The sequence below is a fragment of the Gigantopelta aegis genome, chromosome 2 (genome assembly GCF_016097555.1).
Source record: "Gigantopelta aegis isolate Gae_Host chromosome 2, Gae_host_genome, whole genome shotgun sequence".
NCBI classification, from domain to species: domain Eukaryota; kingdom Metazoa; phylum Mollusca; class Gastropoda; order Neomphalida; family Peltospiridae; genus Gigantopelta; species Gigantopelta aegis.
The window spans coordinates 34,339,330-34,361,655 of record NC_054700.1 but is presented as its reverse complement, the minus strand read 5'-3'; the positions used below and the strand labels follow the sequence as shown (position 1 = coordinate 34,361,655).

The 22,326-nt window shown below is 38.5% G+C and overlaps 1 protein-coding gene across 1 annotated transcript; it reads right to left on the bottom strand.

The window, feature by feature from the left end:
• Positions 1-13,688: 13,688 nt before the first annotated feature.
• On the bottom strand, positions 13,689-18,326 carry LOC121384264 (growth arrest-specific protein 1-like). Its single transcript, XM_041514583.1, has 2 exons — positions 16,730-18,326; positions 13,689-16,247 (listed from the first exon to the last, which is right to left on the bottom strand). The coding sequence occupies exons 1-2, from the start codon at positions 17,469-17,471 to the stop codon at positions 16,039-16,041; spliced, it is 951 nt and encodes a 316-aa protein (XP_041370517.1). The 5' UTR covers positions 17,472-18,326; the 3' UTR covers positions 13,689-16,038.
• Between the last annotated feature and the right edge of the window lie 4,000 nt (positions 18,327-22,326).

The window sequence follows — 22,326 nt, the reverse complement described above, 5'->3', positions numbered from 1 at the left end:
TTTTATATTTACACACTTTTACACTATTGTAAAGCAAATATAAAGCAAAATATCTGAAAAGTGGGGGGCACATGCCCCTCTTACCCAACCCCCACCCCCCGCTTCCTACGCCAGTGTTCCTTATTAATATACAAGTACATTAGTGACATAAATCAAGTCTTGTTCTATCTGTTTGGGGAATCGGGGCGATTGGACACATCAGATGCCAACTTGGATTAGGTGTTGGAGCGGCGTCAGTAGTTTATTTGATGCTGCTTCCAAACTTGTGAAACTTCAGAAAACCGTCCACGGAATCCTGGCACTGCTCGCTGTGTGCTTCGTTAAATAAGACATTGCATAACAAGTTCCTTAATTAACCCATTTTCGCTTATTGAAGTATAGATAGTTTTGGTGTTGGACACTGATAGAAATCAATATTGCCAACTTAACAGTCTATCAAAAGTACACCAGGAATCTTTGATTAACTAATGGGGTTTTTTTTTTAATAATCAAGAAACATCTTTGAGATCTAGATTAGCAAACGTCCTTCTCTGATTAACCCTTTGTTTTCTATATAGGCACTTTAGTTTTGGTGTCGGATGGAAATAATATTTTGGTGTCGGATGGAAATAAAATTTCATTCATTTCATCTTTATAATTTTAATGAACACGTTAAACCACACCTAGATATATATTGTAACGTGCTTTCTTCATCACAATCTAATTAAAATTAGCACCACTGGTTAATTACTGTTACCTGTGGATCTAACAGCACCCCATTGGAGCTCATGTCCAGTTGACCTTTCATCCCAACAATCAAAACCTTACTTGCAAAATCATGTCAGTGATTTGAAAATAATTTGAAAACATTCGGGATTATGCCGAGGATATACGAAATGATTCGGATGAATTACGAAGTATGCCGGAAACTAATTTCAATATAAAATTCGTTTCAAGACGATTAAAAAACCGTGATGGTTATAGCCATAAAATCTGTTTATACTAGTATACAATCCAGAGTTTATTACTGCACTTTTCCCCCTGTTTTTTTATATTGAAATAGACCAAGTTCGCCTATTGCATAAATAGTCTTGCCCGATATTTTTAGAATTTGTATGCTCCCTAATAACGCTATAAAAGGCGAAGTGTAATTGGTCGATATTTAAATTGTTATTTATAGATGAAATGTCACCTGGACATGGGAGTCCACGCAATGCTGTTAGATCTACTAGTAAAAAAAAAAAAAAAAAAAAAAAAAAAAAAAAAAAAAAAAAAAAAAAAAAAAACACCACCAGTAGAACTAATTTTAATGAGATTGTCTTCATCATTACACTTCATTAAAAAAATATGACAGTCAAGGGGCATTCCCGACTTTACAGACATTTAAACAGGCCCTCTACTGGATATTAGTTATATTTTCTTGCTTAGAATATTAATGTTTGTATACTATGTGTTTCTGGATTTGTTTTTACGTGTACAAACTTATTGAAGACAAACTCCAGTTTGAGATGCTAATTTGAATTTTCAGACCTGGTGTTGACCACTTTAGAAATATGCTTTCTCTAGTTGTTTGACATGTGTAGTAAAGTGACATCCTGGTTACAAACAAAATGTAGATTTGTTGGCAAAATAAAATATATCTCTCTCTCTCTCTCTCTCTCTCTCTCTCTCTCTCTCTCTCTCTCTCTCTCTCTCTCTCTCTCTCTCTCTCTCTCTCTCTCTCTCTCTCTATATATATATATATATATATATATATATATATATATTTATATATATATACATGTGTATATATATATATATATATAAATAAACTACACCCCAAAAAAAAAACTCCAACAAATGAACAAGTTCTTTACTATTATTACATAATGTTAGGCCGATCTCGGAGAATGTTTCTTGCTTATATAAACATGGTCGATGACAGAAGAAATTAAACAATTATTACTTTGCGGAATTGTTTATAAAATGAGTTAACAGCGTATTAATAGACTAATTTATAAGAAGAAAAAAACACCATGTAGTATCTGTACATCTGAAACCATACACATATGTTAAAAAACTAAAATAATGAACACAGGCGTCGGAACTCTGAAGACTATAATTTGTCCCTCCCCTCCGTTTGAAAGGGAAAGTAATATATTGCTGGTCACTCCCGTTGCCTGTGATTCATTGATGGGTGGGGATATTCTAGAGATGAAAACTTTCTTTTATAAAACATGGAGAAGGGATGTTTATTAATAAGTGCGCAGCTGAGGTTTTCTTCATATGCATTTGTCAGGCGTGTGTGCACAGTGGGGTTTCGGGTTTGACCCATGTTCAAAACCATTTTAAAAAAATAAATCTTTATGCATACGATGAATTTTAATTGTAGAATGTAGGAAATTGCATTTCAGGACATCTTGTTATCACAATATTGTCACCGAGTCCCTTTAGAATTGACTTAAATAAGGCCAAATAGTCAAACTAGACCAGCCTCGGTGGTGTCGTGGTTAAGCCATCGAACATAAGGTTGGTAGGTAAAGGGTTCGCAGCCCGATATCGGCTTCCACCCAGAGTGAGTTTTAACGACTCAATGGGTAGGTATAAGACCACTACACCCTCTTACCTCACTAACTACTGTCCTGGACATACAGCCCAGATAGTTGAGATATATGCCCAGGATAGCGTACTTGAACCGTAATTGGATATAAGCACGAAAATAAATGAAATAATAATAAAGTCAAACTAGCCTAGTTGAGATAAAAAAAAAAAAATGCAAAGTCCTACATATTTACTTGAAAATAACAATTTGCAAAATGTATATATATTTTTTTTATTATTAATTGTGTTTGTTAACTGCAACGAATTACAACATCGCGCGCGCCCGTGTGTGTGTGTGTGTGCGCGCGCGCGCACGTTCGCGCGCGTGTGTATGCGTGTGTATGTGTTTAAAGGGACATTCCTGAGTTTGCTGCAATTTTTAATATGTTATCGACTAACAGAGACTTTTTAACGATTGTAATTACATATCAAAAAATGTTCTGCATAAAATATTACTGAGTGCATATTAAACGTGTTTCTGATCGTTGTGATATTTGTACTAGGATAAATTTCATCTTATTTCCTAAAATATTATTTGAAGACAAAATCCAGCTTGGTCTTCTTACAAATATTAAGACGACCAAAAATACATTGAATATACAGCCACTGGTATTCTAAACAAGAAAATATATTTAATATGTAAGTTTAATCGTAGAACTATTTTATTAGTCGGAAACATCTTACAATGCAGCAAACTCAGGAATGCCCCTTTAATACACGCTAAACTTTGATTAACTTTTTCGTTATATATGTACGTCTGCACTGATCAACTCATTCGAGATATAAATATATACCTGAATATGTATAGGCCTATACCGCTGCGCCGCTTATTCAAAATGAAGTCAATTTGACTGTATAAAAATAGTCATTTTAATTCTTATCTCCGCTGTTTACTGATAGACACTGTTCACTCCGTCTTAAACTCAAACTGAAACTATTTTAGTGAATGAACATATACGTGGGCGTATGTGTGTGTATGTGGGTGGGGTGGTGGTGTAAGTGTGTGTGTAGGTGTACGTGTGTGTGTGTGGGGGGGGTGTACGTGGGTATGTGGGTGTGTACGTGTGTGGGGGGGGCGTACATGTGTGTGTGTGGTGTGTGTGTGTCTGTGTGTGATGGAGGGGGGGGGTGCATGGGGTGCAAATGGGTCAATCGTACCCAGATGACGCCCATTCCTAAAAGTAATACATGTATATGTCAAACTGAATATGTCAAGTTTATTAGTCCTTCACCGGTTCAACCAGAGGGGATTATAGGTTTCATCTCCGCCCTTCTGTTTGTCTGTCTGTCCGTCTGACCTACATATAGTTATCTGGATGGGGTTTTGTTTCACAATGCCTTGAGATATTGAGCTGAAATTGTGTGTATAGCTTTATCGCTGTATTGTTACAGAACAAGTTTGACTTTCGTGGTGATTTATCCATTCTGAAATTGTGTGTATAGCTTTAACGCTGTATCGTTACAGAACAAGTTTGACTTTCGTGGTGATTTATCCATTCTGAAATTGTGTGTATAGCTTTAACGCTGTATCGTTACAGAACAAGTTTGACTTTCGTGGTGATTTATCCATTCTGAAATTGTGTGTATAGCTTTATCGCTGTATCGTTACAGAACAAGTTTGACTTTCGTGGTGATTTATCCATTCTGAAATTGTGTGTATAGCTTTATCGCTGTATCGTTACAGAACAAGTTTGACTTTCGTGGTGATTTATCCATTCTCAAATTGTGTGTATAGCTTTATCGCTGTATCGTTACAGAACAAGTTTGACTTTCGTGGTGATTTATCCATTTTTAACAGAGTTATGACCCTTTAATTTAGGTGATTTGTTTTTGTTTCACGGACGTTTTTTTTTTTTTTTTTTTTTTTTTCAATGCCTCAAGATATTGAGCTGAAATGTTGTGTATAGCTTTATCAAGTTCTGTTACAGATCAAGTTTGATTTTATGGCAATTTACCCATTTTTCACAGAGTTATGACCCTTGAATTTAGGAGATACAAAAATTGTTGGGCCTGATAGGGGATATGTATTGCTTTTGCAGTACTAGCATAATGCTTGTTGTGCCTACAATTTCTCTTTTTTTTAAAAGTCACTAGCCACAGAGCTTCTTTCATATATGCCAAACCTTGACACATGAAAAAAGTAATATGTGAATTTGGTAATTCTGATCACACGCCTACGCCCCCCCCCCCCCCCCCCTCCCTCCTTTCCGGAGAAAAAATTAAGACGATTTTTTAAAAATCTCCTCTACATTCAGAATGTCAGAAATGCTAAAATTGAATATTGAATAGTCTTCATATATGTAAGTCATTAGATGGTTTATCGAAGTCGTCGATTTAATGTTGGTTTCCCTATTTGTGTCTGAGCAAGAGTAAAGTGTACTAGAGTTGTACAGAGAAATACATTCAACTGTACTACCAGACCCTTTCCAAGTAAATTTGGTGGGAAGCATCCTTGACCCATGAAGAACCAAGATCTGTGATTTTGTTCATTCTGCCCTCTCCCCACCACATCTCTAAAAATGGGTATCGTGCATTCTACGAGTCTGGTAAATGAGGTCAACAATGTACTCACATGACCGTTTAGGCCCATGGTCTTCTTGTTTATCCATCCATCCATCCATTAGTTAATTTATGCATTTATTAATTTAAATCCTATTCATATACTTACGTTTGTTTGACACCCAATAGCCAACGTGTATTTTTCTACTGGAGTGTCGTTAACCATTCATTCATTCATTCATTCATTCATTCATTCATTCATTCATTCATTCATCTATCCATTCATTCATTCATTCATTCATCGAAGCATCCATCTATGTATTCAGTCAATCACCCATTCATTCATTCATTCATTTATCATTCATTCACTGCGAGGATTAACTTCATTTAAACTTATAAAACACTTCAGCAATTGTTTTTCAAAGTTCAAAATTACCACAGTGATACCGTTGTAATATACATATATATGTATACTGATTAAACGTTGATGTATTAACATTCTAGACTATTTTATTTCTACGAATTTTACCTAACTATAAAGAAGTTTGTTTTGTTTTATGACACCACTAGAGCACATTGATTTATTAATAATCGGCTACTGGATGTCAAACATTTGGTAATTTTGACGTATATTCTTGTACAGAAAACCCGCTACATTTTCCAATTAGTAGAAAAGGATCTTTTATATGAATCATCTCACAGACAGGTCAGGTCATAGGGTTTTACGTGCACATTAAGAACAAGCTGTTGTAGCTCACGCCTGTCGTGGGCACAAGAGCCGGCCTTGGCCGGCTCCTCCGTCCATGACAGGAAAGGTGGGGGGGGGGGGGGGGGGGGGGGGGGACCGCCTGCACTGGCACGTGCAAGGGAGCAGCAGCAGCCCGATCGAATCGGTAGCAGGCGGGTGGGTGGTGGTGGTGCTATGGAATTTTGAAGCCGTTAATGCCAAAGAGAAAGGGTGCGCAATTTTTGATTGAGGAAATTTGGCGCATTTTTTGAACGGTCGGTCTAAACGTAAATGGCTGAGCTAATATAGGTTTTGATATTAGTGAATCGAGAGTAGCTCGTTAATTAGACCTCTATGATGCTGGGTGCCTCCCTAGGTTGCCCGTAGGGCCCTTATAAAGGGCCTGACCGCTTCTGGTCGTGGCATGACAACCCAGGGGAGACTTGTGCAATTGTGTGGACACCGGTAGGCAAGGCAGTTGTTCCGGGGGTTCCCGGCGTTGTTGTTGTTCTTGTGGCCGTTGTTTGATCCTTTCCTGTGTCACCAAGTACAGTACCAGCAGCAAGTATTTGGATTGGGTAGGGTAGACTGGTATTCTTTTGTCCAGTTTCCCCTGGGTGCAGTGCAGTTGTGTACTCGGAGCTGGTATTCTTTTGTCCAGCTCCTTATTAGAGTAACAGTATAGCATATACCACGGCCTTTTATATACCAGTTGTGGTGCACTGGATGGAACGAGAAATAGCCAATGAGCCACCGACGGGGATGGATCCCAGACCGACCGCGCATGAGGCGAGCGCTTCACTGTTGGGCTACGTCTTAACCCAACATCACCACAGTGTCACCGTTGTAATATACATATATGTATACTTATTAAATGTTGATGTATTAACATCTTAGATTCTTTGTTTGGTTTTTACGAGTTTTACTATGAGATCACACTTTCCCAGGGATACAGTTTTATGCTATGCAACCTTAATACCCTCGGCATCATTATTACAGTAATGCGTGCGCAGCGGTTACTTCATATCATAGCTGTGTTTATTTTCAGACAAAAATAAGCTATTAAAAGCAGATGTGTTTGGTTGTATATAAACTGCCATAATCTTTCTGTGCCGTTAACGATTATTTGAAGGGGACTGTTTTTCTTTATCGCATTCTAGTTCAACAACGAAGGGTGATTTGGTTTGAAAATATTAGTTCCCTGAAGTAGGCACCCACATCATAGCACTATTTTCACGTGTTCGTACTGTATGTATGTATGTATGTATGACTACGAGTCAGAATTACCAAATACTTGACATCCAAAAACCGATGATAAATCCAAACAATGTGCTCTAGTGGTGTCATTAAACAAAATAAACTTCAACTTATTACTGTATATGGTATACTGTCGCTTGATAATGCGTACTAGTATTTAACAGCTGAAATGGGCGGGGGGCTTGAAAACAAACCAATTGTTTGTTTGGTAGTTTAATTGTTGTTGTTTGTTTGTTTGTTATTATTATTATTATTATTATTATTATTATTATTATTATTATTATTATTATTATTATTATTAATTATTAACAACAATAATAAACCAGTGGCATTATATATATATATATATATATATATATATATATATATGTATATATGTATATATGTATATATATATATATATATATATATATATATATATATATATGTATATATATATATATATATATATATATATATATATATATATATATATATATATATATATATGTATTTATATATATATATATATACAGTGTATATATATATATATATATATATATATATATATAATGCCATATATATATATATATATATATATATATATATATATATATAATATATATATATATATATATATATATATATATATATATATATATATATATGTATATATATATATATATATATAGTGCCACTGGGGTTTTTTTTTTCTCCGATATTGCAGTGTTTTACTGAATCTGAACAATAAAACCATTGACAAATTCAAAATCATATCTCTGCACAAGTCAGAGATAAAAGGAAGTTTGGACAAGGTCGATGACCGGCAGGTAGTATTTTCTTCTATGTAATAACACGACTATCCTTACATGTACGTTCTGGTAGACATTTCACTGAAATAAATGCAGAAGTGAAATTTGTTTTGTCAGTCTTAGAGAGGAAACCAGCTATATTTTTCATTTAGGAAGAGATCTTGTATATGCACCTTCCCACAGGTAAGCTAGCACACACCACGGCCTTTGAAATACTTGTCGTTGTGCACTGGATGGAACAAGAAATTGAACGGCGAAGTGCACACAGAAGCTGAATTCAACTGATTTCAGTGAAGTGCTCTACGTATCGGGGCGGGATTTAGCTCGGTTGTTTAAGTGCTCGCTTGAGGTGCTTGCGTCGCAGGATCGAACCACCTCGGTTGATCCGTTCAACTGATAGTTTTTTTTATTTTTTTATTTTTTATACATTAGTACATATAAAATATCCCTTGCTGCATTAGGAAAAAATGTAGCGAGTTTCCTCTGATGACTACGTGTCAGATTTACCAAATGTTTGACATGATTAATTAATCAATGTGCTCTAGTGGTGTCGTTAAACAAAACATTTTTTTCTTCGTATTGTGACAGAGCCTCCAGTTAGACAGGGTGGTGGGTGCATAGCTGAATGAAGCGGTCTAAGACCATCCACTTCTCTTTTACTAGTACGCCCTGACACAGCAGAGAAACATTCGTGGGAAAGGTTAAAGAGACAGGAAACAAACATCTCTGTATATGATTTGTTCCAGTAGGTTCAAGAGTTACATTTTGGTGTCATTAAGAAGCATTAATATCAGACTTGCTTGCTGGAGGTGGATTATTATTATTATTATTTAATTCTAATTTGAGTGTGTGTGTGTGAGAATGAACAGGGCTTAAGGTTTGCGGGAGAATGAGTCCAAATGTTCACCACCCACGAAATGCGTATAAGATTTGCTTATAATGCGTTCATGTATGTGCGTTCATGTACGTGCGTTCATATTTGCACTGGCGTGAGAAGCGGGGGGGAGGGGGCAAGGGGGCATGTGCCCCCCACTTTTCAGATATTTTGCTTTATATTTGCTTTATAATAGTGTAAAAGTAAGTAAATATAAAAGTGTGTCTCCCTCACACTTTTTGGCACCTTCCTACGCTTAAAAGGCACACTGTCACAGATTCAAGGACCTCATTTCTCTAAAAATTGATAATAAATGATGATTACATTAATGTTTGGAAACCAAATCTAGCTATCGCATCACCATTGATTGCAAACATATTTTATTGTACAAAGAACAAAAGAATTGGGCACAAGTTTGACAACTTACGAGGCCCTCTTCTATATTCATACAATATACTGAACCATGATGAAGTAAAATCCATGTCAACCCTCTTGGCAATATTAAACTTTGAATTATGGACCATTGCCATAATTAAATTATTTTTACAAAATATCATTAGTAAGTGGAGTATGGTGGTTACATAAATGGTTGAATATACATTTAGGGACAAATCAAATTTATATTTGTTTACGTAATACTCTGTTATGCCATTTAACAGGCCAGTGGTCTGTGACAGTATGCCTTTAAAGACACGGATCTGTTCAAAATTTAATTTCTTGCTTGAAATACAAAATGTTTGTTCGCATCCATTCATAGTAAATATGTTTATAAGTACCGTCTATAACCATCAGTAAATGGGGTCTACCATGCACAGCCCCAAATTTTCAAATCGTACTTTGTGAGGAGACGGTTAAATGATTAGGTTCGCTGTGTGTTAAGGGGACATTCCCGAGTTTGCTGCTTTGTAAGATGTTTCCGACTAATAAAATATTTCTACGATTAAATATATTTTCTTGTTTAGAATATCAGTGTCTGTATATTCAATGCGTTTCTGGTCGTCTTAATATTTGTAAGAAGCCCAAATTGAATTTTGTCTTCAAATAATTTCGTACGTACCAAAAAAATATTTATTAGGAATAAAATGAAATTTAACCTAGTACAAATACTAGAACGATCAGAAACACGTTTAATATATAGCCACTGATATATTATGCAGAAAAATATATTTGATATGTAATTACAATCGTTAAAAAGTCTCTGTTAGTCGATAACATCTTAAAAATTGCAGCAAACTCAGCAATGTCCCTTTAAGGAGTTTTGAATTGTTCGATTTAACAGGGTCGAAACATTATGTAGGCTTATTTTAAAACATCGAACAAGATCAAGTATTGATCAAGATTCTCTGATGCGCCAAACGTTCATATGATTCAAGACTGTCTTGAGCGATTCAATGTTTACAAATGAATCAATTCTTAGAAAGAAAGTTTAAAACGTAATCAGCATGTTATATTCATTGATTGGGGACGGAGTTTCCGTTTACGAAACATAGTTCATAAAAAAAAATCAATTTATTGTGTGTTGCTAGTTTCAACATTAAACTTCTTAAATCTATTGTATTTTATCATTGTAAGTTTAAAGAACAATACGTATATAAAGAATACTACACGAGTGGCCATTAGATATCATTATTCATAAAGTTGTTTCAAAATACATCTAAAAAGCACACAGAGAACGTTTTTTTTAAAATTCTATGGAATTAACTACAAGTTACATATTACTAAGCCGATAATTTTTTTAAATTGCACACAGCAATAGTATTGTTTTGTTATTTTCAAAATACTTTTAGCTACTTTTCTTCTTACGTCAAACTAAACTGAAATTATTTTTTTAAAAACTACAACCCAAACAACGACATTTTTATAGGATGATGGGACGGACTATGGATGTGTAATACACTATTTGAGAGTACTGTGTACATTTAACCACTGTTCCTTCCGTCTTCCTACTCTTGAAGTAATCGACACGAGTGGTTCTGTGACATACGATAAGACGGAATTGGAAACACGTGCTTGTCGCACTCGCCGGAAGTTGAGCGTCCGGATTTACAGTACGGGATGCTGTCATACTGAAAAACGTCGTACACCTAGCAGCCAAAAAAAAAAAAAAAACATCCACGAAAAAAAAAAATAATAATAAAAAAAAAAAAAAACAACGAAAAAATACCCACGGAAAAAAAAAAAAAAAAAAAAAAGGAAAAGAAAAAAAAAAAAAAAAAAAAGGAAAAGAAAGAAAGAAAAAAGGCCGGCCTTTTGCTACAAATAGAACTATGTCTGTTGGTTGAAACAAGAGGTGGGAATGCCTCGCCTCGTTAAATGTGTACACAGAGCGACCGCATACTTGAGGCCAATTTAATGGACTTCGTATGTGTCCCTGCGTGCTGGAGCCCTGTTAGACATGGAGTGGGCGAACTGTGGCCGGCGTGTCTCGTAACAATGGCTAATACACGACACACAGCGTACTCAGCTCTGAGTGGACGGAAATTACAGACCAACGTACGAGAAGACAACGACCGCCGGCTCTTAAAATGGCGCCAAAGGAAATGGAAATGGGTCACAATGGAATTTAAAAAAAGATAGTTTATTTTCATACCATTAGAGCGTAATGAATGATTAATCAACGACTATTAGATGTCAAACATCTGATAATTCTTACATATAGTTTTAAAGAGGAAACCCGCTACATTTTCTCATTGGTAGCAATTTAAGACTTAGATATGTTTTTAACGTGCTCATATACCTCTATGGATTCGAACACGCCTACCCCTCCGAGTCCGGCCTCCGATATGATCGGTGGTCTGATTCGGGGAAGCAATTTAAGGGATCTTTTGTGTGCACTTTCACACAGACATGACAGCACATTCCACGGTCTTTAATATACCAGTCGTGGTGTACTGGTGGGGACGGGGATAAAAACCAATCAGAGAATGTGTCCACTGAGATGATTCGATCGCACGACAAATCTAGATCCTACCTCTCACAACTGTGAGATAGAAAGAAAGAAATGTTTTATTTAACAACGCACTCAACACATTTTATTTACGGTTATATGGCGTCAGACATATGGTTACGGACCACACAGATATTGAGATAGGAAACCCGCTGTCGCCACTTCATGGGCTACTCTTTTCGATTAGCAGCAAGGGATCTTTTATATGCACCATCCCATAGACAGGATAGCACATACCACGGCCTTTGATGTACCAGTCGTGGTGCACTGGCTGGAGCGAGAAATAGCCCAATGGGCCCACTGACGGGGATCGATCCCAAACCGACCGCGCATCGAGCGAGCGCTTTACCACTGGGCTACGTCCCGCCCACCGCGAAATAGATGCCCGTAGGAACTGTGGGTGGAGGGACAAGGCCCCGCAAGTGAAGATGATAATGTATAATAATTTCTCCTATTCTATATAAATAAAGATAACACGTCTGGTATCATGGTATGTACCTTCTTCCTATTTCAAATATTGTTTCTACGGGCCTGCACATCAAGTAACTATGTGAACATGGGAACTCTAGCTGCCCCCTTCCCGATCCATCCTTGCCAACTATTTATTTAATCTTTGCTTCTAGTTATTTTCATGTTTATTTTCAAATAAAAGTTCAATCACGCTGTCCTGGACACACACTTCAACTATCTGGGCCATATATCCAGGACAGTGGACTACTGCATGGTTACAGGGCTATCGCCAAATTTGCTTTTCAAAATTTTGGCGTCTTTTGTTTTAATTTGGTGAAATAATTTTAAGTAATGGTAGATATTTTATTACATAATAACTGTTGATTTCTGCAATAATTTGATTAAATTTCATGCTTACCCAGAGATAGCCTTGGATTAGTTGTTAGTATTTAATGATAGAGAAGTCGTTGTAGTGGCCTTACACCTACCCATCAAGTCGTTAACGACATCCCAACACAGTTATGTAAGAATCATGGGCTAATAGACGTTAAACTTAAAGGGACATACCCTACTTTCAACCCGTGAAAATTAACACTAAGTTTAACTGATCTACAAACCTGAAACACATTTGGATAAAGTTACAATTGAGGGAAACATGAGTCTGTGACTCTAAAAATAGACTGAAACTCGACTCCATAACTGTTACTTCTCAGACGCACGTGCATTTTTTAAAATATGAGAAATGCATTTTGTAATATTAAGAACACCAGGATGACCACAAACACTTCGAATGTACAAAAATTAATAATTTAAGTAAAGTATGATTTCAGTTATCAAAAACGGCTATAATAGTCAAAAATATGCCTTAGTGTTTAAAAACTAGGGTGTGTCCCTTTAAAGCTTGTTTTGTTTAACGATACCACTAAAGCACGTTGCTTTATTAACCATCGGCCACTGATTTGATGTCAAACATTTGGTAATTTTTACATATAGCCTTAGAGAGGAAACCATCTAAATTTGTTTTCATTAGCAGCTAGGGATATTTTATATGCACCATCCCACATACCCTTGATATACCAGTCGTGGCGCACTGGCTGGTACGAGAAATAACACAAAAGGCCCACCGACGGGGGTCGATCCCAGACCGACCGCGCATCAAGCGAGCGCTTTACCTCTGGGCCACGTCCCGCCCGATAATGGATGTTGTAATTGTCATCTCTGGTTTAAAGCTTCTCCACACAAGCTATACTTTTAGATTTTTCACGAGCAGCAAAGAGATCTCTTTCAAATATATTTACACATGACTAACAAGTACTTTACATGTCCTGATTATTTCAACGGATGTTTTAAAGGCGGTGTTATGTGTTATCATATCTGTGGGGAAAGTCCATATAAAATACCATTAATAAAGACTCTTAACGAGTACCACATGTGGTGATGATGGTGCATTTTTTCTCTCCATTTTTCTAAACTATTGCAATTACTGGAGTCGATGGTTAAACAGTTTGCCATGGTTATCGTCACTCGAGTTTCTTTAACACAACATAAATATTTCCGAAACACTTTGTGAACAACCGCCAGTAATATATTGATAAATATGACAATTTATTCTGAATATATATATATAACATTTTGTATTACTAGCATATACATATGCAAACATATACACATATATACAGATATACATGCAAATACTTTTCAAATCTTCACACCGATTCCTGAATCTTTCCCAATATACAGCTTTTTTTTTTTATCGCATACAGCACACAAGACCCTATTATTTTCAAATACACATGAAGAGTTTAGGCGCAAAATGCGATATATCAATTTTTTTTATTTTCAGTAAAAATTATTTGTTTTAATTGGTGTATATCTCGTTTTGATAAATAAAAAAATAAAAAACCCAGGATTTACCCAATACAATTTCATAAGGATCAATCACGTTTTGCAGCAAATCAGCGAGCCTACAATTAGCCCTTACCGACATACAATAATGGCTTTAACTAAAAACTAGAAAGAAAATGGTTTATATCGTGTTTTGCGCCTGAACTCTTCACATATAAAGAAAGAAAAAGAAAGCAAAAAAAGGAAAGGAAAAAAAAGAGAGAAAAAAAAAGAAGAAAAACAAATCTATCCAAAGGGCAACTTCGTTCAACATTTCCGTATTCTCTTTTCATAAGGTATTGCAACGTATCCAACATTACATTTGTTACAGGTTTGTACAGGTGTACGCATACACAAATGTCGGTAGTAACGTACCCCGACAGCAACAAACTGTCGATTTGTAATGCAAAAAAAAAAAAAAAAAAAAAAAAAAAAAAAAAAAAAATCCTCTTCTCATGTTTTGGATAGTTCCCAAATTAGCTATATACAACTGGAATGCACGAGGCTCCTTCTCTTAGCTCCACAGTGAGGGCAATGCGTTGAACGCCAAATGATTCCAGTATGTTCAATTAAGTGATCGGTGTAATTAGACGAAATGACGTCACAAACTGGAAAGAACGAGCGAGCGAGCGGAAAATCTATCCTTTAATTTGTAACTGCTCTGAGGTTGCTTGGTGCTTTGAGTTGGTTTCAACTTGAAGATACATTATTTCATAATATGTTGTTGCAATTTTACAAAAAAATTTAAGCAAAAAAAACCCACCAGGAGGAAGGCACTGCAGATTGGAGAGCGAGTGAGAGACAGAGAGAAGGAAAGCGAAAACAGAAAAATGAAAGAAAGACGGAGACGAGAGAGAGAGAGAGAAAGAGAGAGAGAGAGAGAGAGAGAGAGAGAGAGAGAGAGAGAGAGAGAGAGAGAGAGAGAGAGAGAGTGTTTATTGAGGGGTTAACTAAAATTGTAGGCAGTTACAAAAATTAATTTTAAATTTTTTACCTCAGCATTTGATTTTTTCTCTAAAAAATAACCCGCTCATTATTGCAATTAATAGAAGATATTTTCAAATCAGTTTTAATGGCAATAATCTATAACACCAAAAGTTGTGGTAGGTACTGTGCTGTCTGTGGTGAAATTCACATAAAAACACCACAATTATCTAACCAGGATTTACCCAAGATGTCTCCCCCCCCCCCCCCCCCCCCCCGATTTATCAACACTTAATTAAAATGTTAAAGCTTGCTGTTCCTTTTGATTACATCTGTTATATTTTTATGAAAACAATAATCTGTGCAAGAGTTTAGGTCATATGATATGAAGAGGGGTTGTGGATATCGTGAGCGTTTGATGCACATTATACTTATGTCGTGTTCCCGTCTATAATATCTGCCTTCATAACGAAAAATCATTGTTTGATACGATTAAAATGTGAGGCCACTTTTGGACCAAGACACATACACAGGAAATCCAACAGTAGCGTAGATGTTTTACATTTCGGCACAGAAGTATTATTCATAAATATATCAAGTATGTATCCACACAGTCATTAATCCAATATACAGAAATACACTCGGGAGAAAGTATTATATGTAAATCCAAAATTTCTTTCATGCAATGTTTTCCAGCTTTAGGCGATGATTTTCCAATATACAGAATACCCTTTTCCGGTTTCATATGCTCATCAAAGATTCTTTTAGAATGTTTCACAATAATATACAGAAATACCACAGAAGACACACACACACACACACACACACACACACACACGTTAAAAAAACAAAATCATGAACCTTTTCCAGAAATATTCCTTCCTTTTTTTTTCTTTTTCTTTTTTTTGCTGTCATTTCCACCGTCGCCCTCTCGTCTTGTACTGTATAATGGGAAACACACACACACACACACACACACACACACACACACATTCATGAACTTTTTTTTTCCAAACTTAGACGATGATTCGTTTCGTTTTTTCGCTCTCAGTAATCTTTAGTTTTTGTGTCTTGTCCTCCATCGCCACATCCCCACGCACTGTGTGTACATACACAGCTATCACTATCATGAACTTTTGCCAGCCATAGATGATAATTTGTTTCGTTTCAGGAATTTCCGCTTTTTATGTTTTTTCGCTCTCATTAATCTTTTGTTTTTGTGTCTTTTCCTCCGTCGCCCTCTCTTCTTGTGCAACAGCTTGTTCAGGTGTCTCGCCCTTCGTCGTTTCTGTCTCCTCCATGACAATCTCAGGTTTTTCACGTGGCTTCTTGTCCCTGCCATAGGAAAACGGAGTCCATTACAAGAAACAGCTTCTAAGATGACTCTTTATTTATCCCAACATCCAAAGAATAGCAGTAAACATTACATTTACGAGTAAATCGATCACATTGGTTTTTCAGCCGGATCCCTGTCTCTTTCATAGGAAAACTCGAGTTCAACCAGAATGTTGACTTTTTATCTAGTCCAACAGCCAAAGAATAATAACAATTACATTTAAAAGGAAATCACTCGGGTTTTCCAGCTAGTTTTCTAACCCTTCCACGGGGAAATGAGAGTTCATTACAAAAACCAACCAGAAAGAGGACTTCGTATCTATTCCAATCTCCAAAGATGAGGAAACATTACATGTTAGAGAGTAAATCACCCACGTTTGATAATCACAGTTACAAATCTGCCGGTACAATAAAATGTCGGCAGTATCAAGAGGTTTGTAGAAGGAAAACAATTTTGAGAAATATCACAAATATAGGAATACCTGAGAATGTTCCAAAGTCTTTTCGCCTGCTGCTGCTGCTGCTCCTATTGCTGGCGTTCTGGTCGTGTCGTCTGCTCGTCGCGTGCTCACCTGAACCAGACGACACCGACGAACGCGGAACGTCGCGGTGAAAGCAGAGCCGTTCCGTGTTGTCCTTCAGAGTCTGGCAGTCGTAGTCCTCGCTGCCGTCGCACCTGCACGTCTGCAGCTTCCTGGAGTTGGGCTGGCGGTACAGGATCGACAGGCTGTTGTTGCAGCGCAAGGTGCACTTGTTGCCGATGAGCAGCTTTATGCAGTGTCTGGCGTAGTACTCGAGCGCCGTCAGGCACGACGTGTCCGCCTCGCAGATCCACTTGGCCAGAGAGCAGCTGACCACGGCGTCGTGATCGTCCAGACTGTTCATGGAGCTGAGCACGTCTGCGGTGCAGATCTCCACTCGCTTCTTCCGAGTCTCGCAGAACTCCTCTCCGCTGCAGTTACAGTTGATGAACGAGATGCCCGTCTGGTCCTCGGTGGAGAGCAGGGACAGAAGAGCGTGCTTGCATTCCACCGTGCACGAGTTCACTTTGCCGTAGATGACATCACTGCAGCCGACAAAAAAGTTCTTGAGAGCCATGTTGCAGCCCGTTCTCGAGAGACAGTGGATTCGGGTGACGTCGCAGAAACTGGAGGCCAAATCGGTTCCCAGACTGGAAGATAGGTGCATGGACATTGCAACCAGCCATACCTCCCATAGGCGCATCCTATATTATAAAAATCCCACAATGGGTCGGTCTGGAAACTTGTAGGGTTAACATGAATGGATATTTGTAGTTAACTCGTCCAGCGAGTTCCCAGTGTGAAAGCTGAAAAAGAACAAACCCAACAACCTCAAACTTTCACACAAAAGAGATTGCTGAAGCGATGGTTCGACTATCGACTGTTTGACAGCTTCTTTTGGTGAAATTAAAAGTCTTCCATTTTCATTACACAGTACAGCGTAGCCTAATTTCCGTCAATAACCATAACACTTTAGGATAGCAACAGTACATTTTTAACTGGTGTAAACAAACACATCCCAGGGAATGTTTATACCGCGGGAAGCCCGTTTGAGAATCACATGTCCGTCACTTGGTAATCAACATACTCATTTGACCCGAGGTGTTTCGAAATCTTATGTGCAGTTCGCGGGAGATGCCGCTAGACTGTGTGACATGCGTATTCCAGTGGGAGGGGCAGTCGGAGATCGGTGAATAGCTCACACAACCAATTGAAACTGTAGTAATTGATACAGCGCTTTGATTGACAGGTACAGGCCCTCGCCGTAACGTCAGCTTCATCGTCAATTACCTGATAAAAAGTCACGCATAATCCACAATGATAAATCGGTACAGTTGTGAAAGCTCTGGAGTTTTTTCTCTCTTTCTTTCTTCTTCTCCTTCTTTTTGCGGTATCTAGCTTTTGGCTCGGAATGGCTTCCCGGTATTAGTTAAGTCGAGAGAATGTGAAGGGTTCTTCACAACCCGCCCTATTGTTGAACATGGTCGCGAACAAACTCGTGTTCGACACCGCACTAAAATAAACACACCTTCCGAACATCAACACGGCGTCCACACTTTACGAATTACGCGCTGGTAACATACAATCAAACAAACATTTGGGGCATTTGCGAGCGAGAGAGAGAGAGAGAGAGAGAGAGAGAGAGAGAGAGAGAGAGAGAGAGAGAGAGAGAGAGAGAGAGAGAGAGAGAGAGAGAGAGAGAACGAGAGAGAACAAATACATGGAAACACTAGTCTGGTATTGCAACCTCGTTCTTTACACTAAGCGAAAACTAACCCCCGTGCAGACAGAAACGCGTTATTCAATGTGCAGTTAGTTCGCTGTCAAACCGCGCGAGCGTTGCTTGTACATAAATCTCGGCGTACAACACTTGACAGATTTGTTTCGGGTTCTTTTGGGGTTGTGGTTTTTTTTTTACCCTCCGAGGATCAGTGTTACCGCTTCCAACGAAGGTAGTAAAACTACACTTATCTGTTAGCCAGTTTGTAGGCGATTAGTGATCGCAGGGTTATAAACACGGCTCATTCATTGCGCGGACCGCTCCATTTCGCGTTCGAGCTATGTAGATCGGAAACACACATATATATATATACTCTTCAAAAAAAGAAACGCAAAAGGGTACAAATGGGTTATAACTCCGATTTTATGTTTCCTACCGGTTCATGCTTTGTGAATATAAGGTCATTGCATGTCCCAAACACATTCCCACGGTTACATTCGATAAAACGCAGCTACTGTACAATAAAGTTCCAAAATGTGAATATTCGCAAAAACGCAGCCACGTGCAAACCATGTCACCACTGCACGTGCGTTGTCTGCACGTGCAACATGAAACACCGACAGTATAAAAGTGCAGGGTGTTCGCTTGCCTGGCCTCTGTATCTGGCCGACAGTTGACAATCCAGGACATGGAAGTTGACACGTCTCAGTGAACCGCAGAGAAACAATGCCCATCGGCCGACTAGACGCAGGCGAATCCAGAACGGGCGTTGCCCAGGGCATTCCATGTGTCCCCAAGCACCATCTCCAGACTGTGGGACCGTTACGAGCAACATGGATCAACACGTGACCTCCCTAGATCCGGTCGACCACGGGTCACTAACCCCGGGCAGGACCGCTACATCCGGGTACGCCACCTTCGGGAACGATTGACTACTGCCACCTCCACAGCCGCAGCAATACCAGGTTTGCGCAGGATATCCGACCAGACCGTACGGAACCGCCTACGTGAGGTAGGAATTCGTGCCAGGCCGTCCAGTTCGAGGTGTCATCTTAACACCACAACACCGTCGACTCCGACTGCAGTGGTGCCAGATTCATCGACAATGGCCTCAACTGCGATGGAGACAGGTGTGGTTCAGTGACGAGTCCCGATTTCTGCTCCGACGTCATGATGGAAGATGTCGCGTGTATAGGCGTCGTGGTGAACGTTATGCGGCAAACTGCGTGCAGGAAGTGGACAGATTCGGCGGGGGTAGTGTCATGGTGTGGGCAGCCATCTCACACACTGGCAGAACTGACCTGGTCCACGTGCAGGGCAACCTGAATGCACAGGGCTACATTGACCAGATCCTCCGGCCACACATCGTTCCAGTTATGGCCAACGCCAACGCAGTGTTCCAACATGACAACGCCAGGCCTCACACAGCACGTCTCACAACGGCTTTCCTACAGAACAACAACATTAATGTCCTTCCTTGGCCATCGATGTCACCGAATTTGAACGCAATTGAGCATCTATGGGACGAGTTGGACCGACGCCTCCGACAGCGACAACCACAGCCCCAGACCCTGCCCGAGCTGGCAGCAGCCTTGCAGGCCGAGTGGACCACCATCCCCCGGGACGTCATCCGTACTCTGGTTGCTTCATTGGGCAGGCGGTGCCAGGCAGTTGTCAACACACGCGGAGGCCACACCCGGTATTGACTCCAGATGACCTTGACCTTGGTGGTGTGTCCTATCACTTACTCACAATGGACTAGAGTGAATTGTGAACAATCCTGCAACATTTGGTAATTATCGGACTCGCCATTCAATAATTAAATCAATTCTCCAAATGTTACGACAATGTGGTTTTGCGTTTCTTCTTTTGAAGAGTATATATATATATACAGCGAGGTGAGAGCGATACACACTAATCTGTTCGTGTATCGCCCGGAACCGTCTGAAAGGGCCCTCGCGTCTTTTTCATTAACACTGTGTCTGTGAGGTGATCCGATCAGGTGCCAACAGCCACAGTGATACGTCGGATACGAACGGCGAGTTGTAGCAGGCGCGTGTGTTGGGGTGGGGGTGGGGGTGGGGTGGGGGGGGGGTGGCGGGTATTGATGGGTGATCTAGGGGTGGCAGGTGTCGAACACCCCGCTAAAGCACTTTTGGGGGGGTTAATACTTTTACCGGGGGAGCATGTCTCGATCCCATCGCCTATTAACTCCGCTCACCACCGTCTAGACTCCCCCCACCCTTGCTAAAATTCCTCCACACGCACCTGTGTAGCTCGGTGCTAGCGCACTCGTCTGAGGTGCGATGGGTCGCTTGGTCGATAGCGCTCGATAGACTTGGATTTTCCCTGACCTCACCAGTGCCCCACAGCTGGTACATTAAAGGTCGTGGTATGTACTGTCCTGTATGGGAAAGAGCATATAACAAAAATCCATTGCTGCTTTATTGGTAAGAGTAGCATATGTGACGTCATCGGGATTCATCAAAAGATTGATAACAACTGGAATATTATTAACATTATGTAGCTAGTAGAGTTATAGACTTACCCATCAACAAATTCATATGACGACTATGCAACTAATACAATAAAAAATTTTCTTATTGATACTTTTTCTATAGATATCACGAGAATATGACGACTATGGAACTAGCAATCTAATTAAAATTAGCTCCACTATTACATGTGGATCTAAAGACAGCCAGTTGGAGCTCATGTCCACCAATCAAAACCCTACTTGCAGAATCCTGCCAGTGATTTAAAAATAATTTGAAAACATTCCGAATTATCCTGAGGGTATACGACATGTTTCGTGTGAATTACGAATGCCTTAAAACATGTTTTATTTTATAAAATAAATAATTTGTAATGTAAAACTGAAGACTGATTTAGTTAGTGTTTTTTTTATAAATAAATAAATAATTTTTAATGTAAAATTGAAGACTGATAACGTATTGGTATGGTTCGCTGTACTGCGGCCACTAAAATAGACAAGCCCGATATTTTTAGAATTTGTATGCTCCCAAATAACGTTATAAAAGGCGAAGTGTGATTGGTCAATATTTAAATTATTATTTACAGACGAAATGTTACCTGGACATTGGGGACTACGCAGTGTTGTTAGTTTTAAATCACTGGCAGGATTCTGCAAGTAAGGTTTTGTCTTTAGATCCACATGTAATAGTGGAGCTAATTTTAATTAGATTGATGGAACTAGTAGAATAAAATACTTTTTCTATAGATATCACGAGAATATGACGACTATATAACTAATAGAATGAAATACTTTTCTTCTAGAGATAGCAAGTGAATATCAGGGCTATGTAACTAGTAGAATAAAAACACTTTTTATTATAGATAACAAGTGAATAGGACGACTATGTAACTAGTAGAATAAAATACTTTTCCTGTCGATAAAAAGGGAATATTAGGAATATGTAGTAGTAGAATAAAATAATTTTCCGATCGATAACAAATGAATATGACAAGTATGTAACTAATAAAATAAAACACCTTTCCTATAGATAACAAGTGGATATGACGATTATGTAACTAACAAAATAAAATACTTTCCCAATCAATAACAAGTAGATAAGAGGACTATGTAGCTAGTAGAATAAAATACATGTACTTTTCATATCGATAAAATTGGGATATCGGGACTATGCAGTTAATAGAATAAAATATGTTTTCCTATAGATAACATGGGAATATGACAACTATGTAGTTAGTAGAATAAAATAATTTTTCTATATTTTTTTTTTTTTAACAACACCACTGGAGCAAGCACCTTATGCGAGTATGCAACCGACTGGGCTAAATCCCACCCCCAATTTCC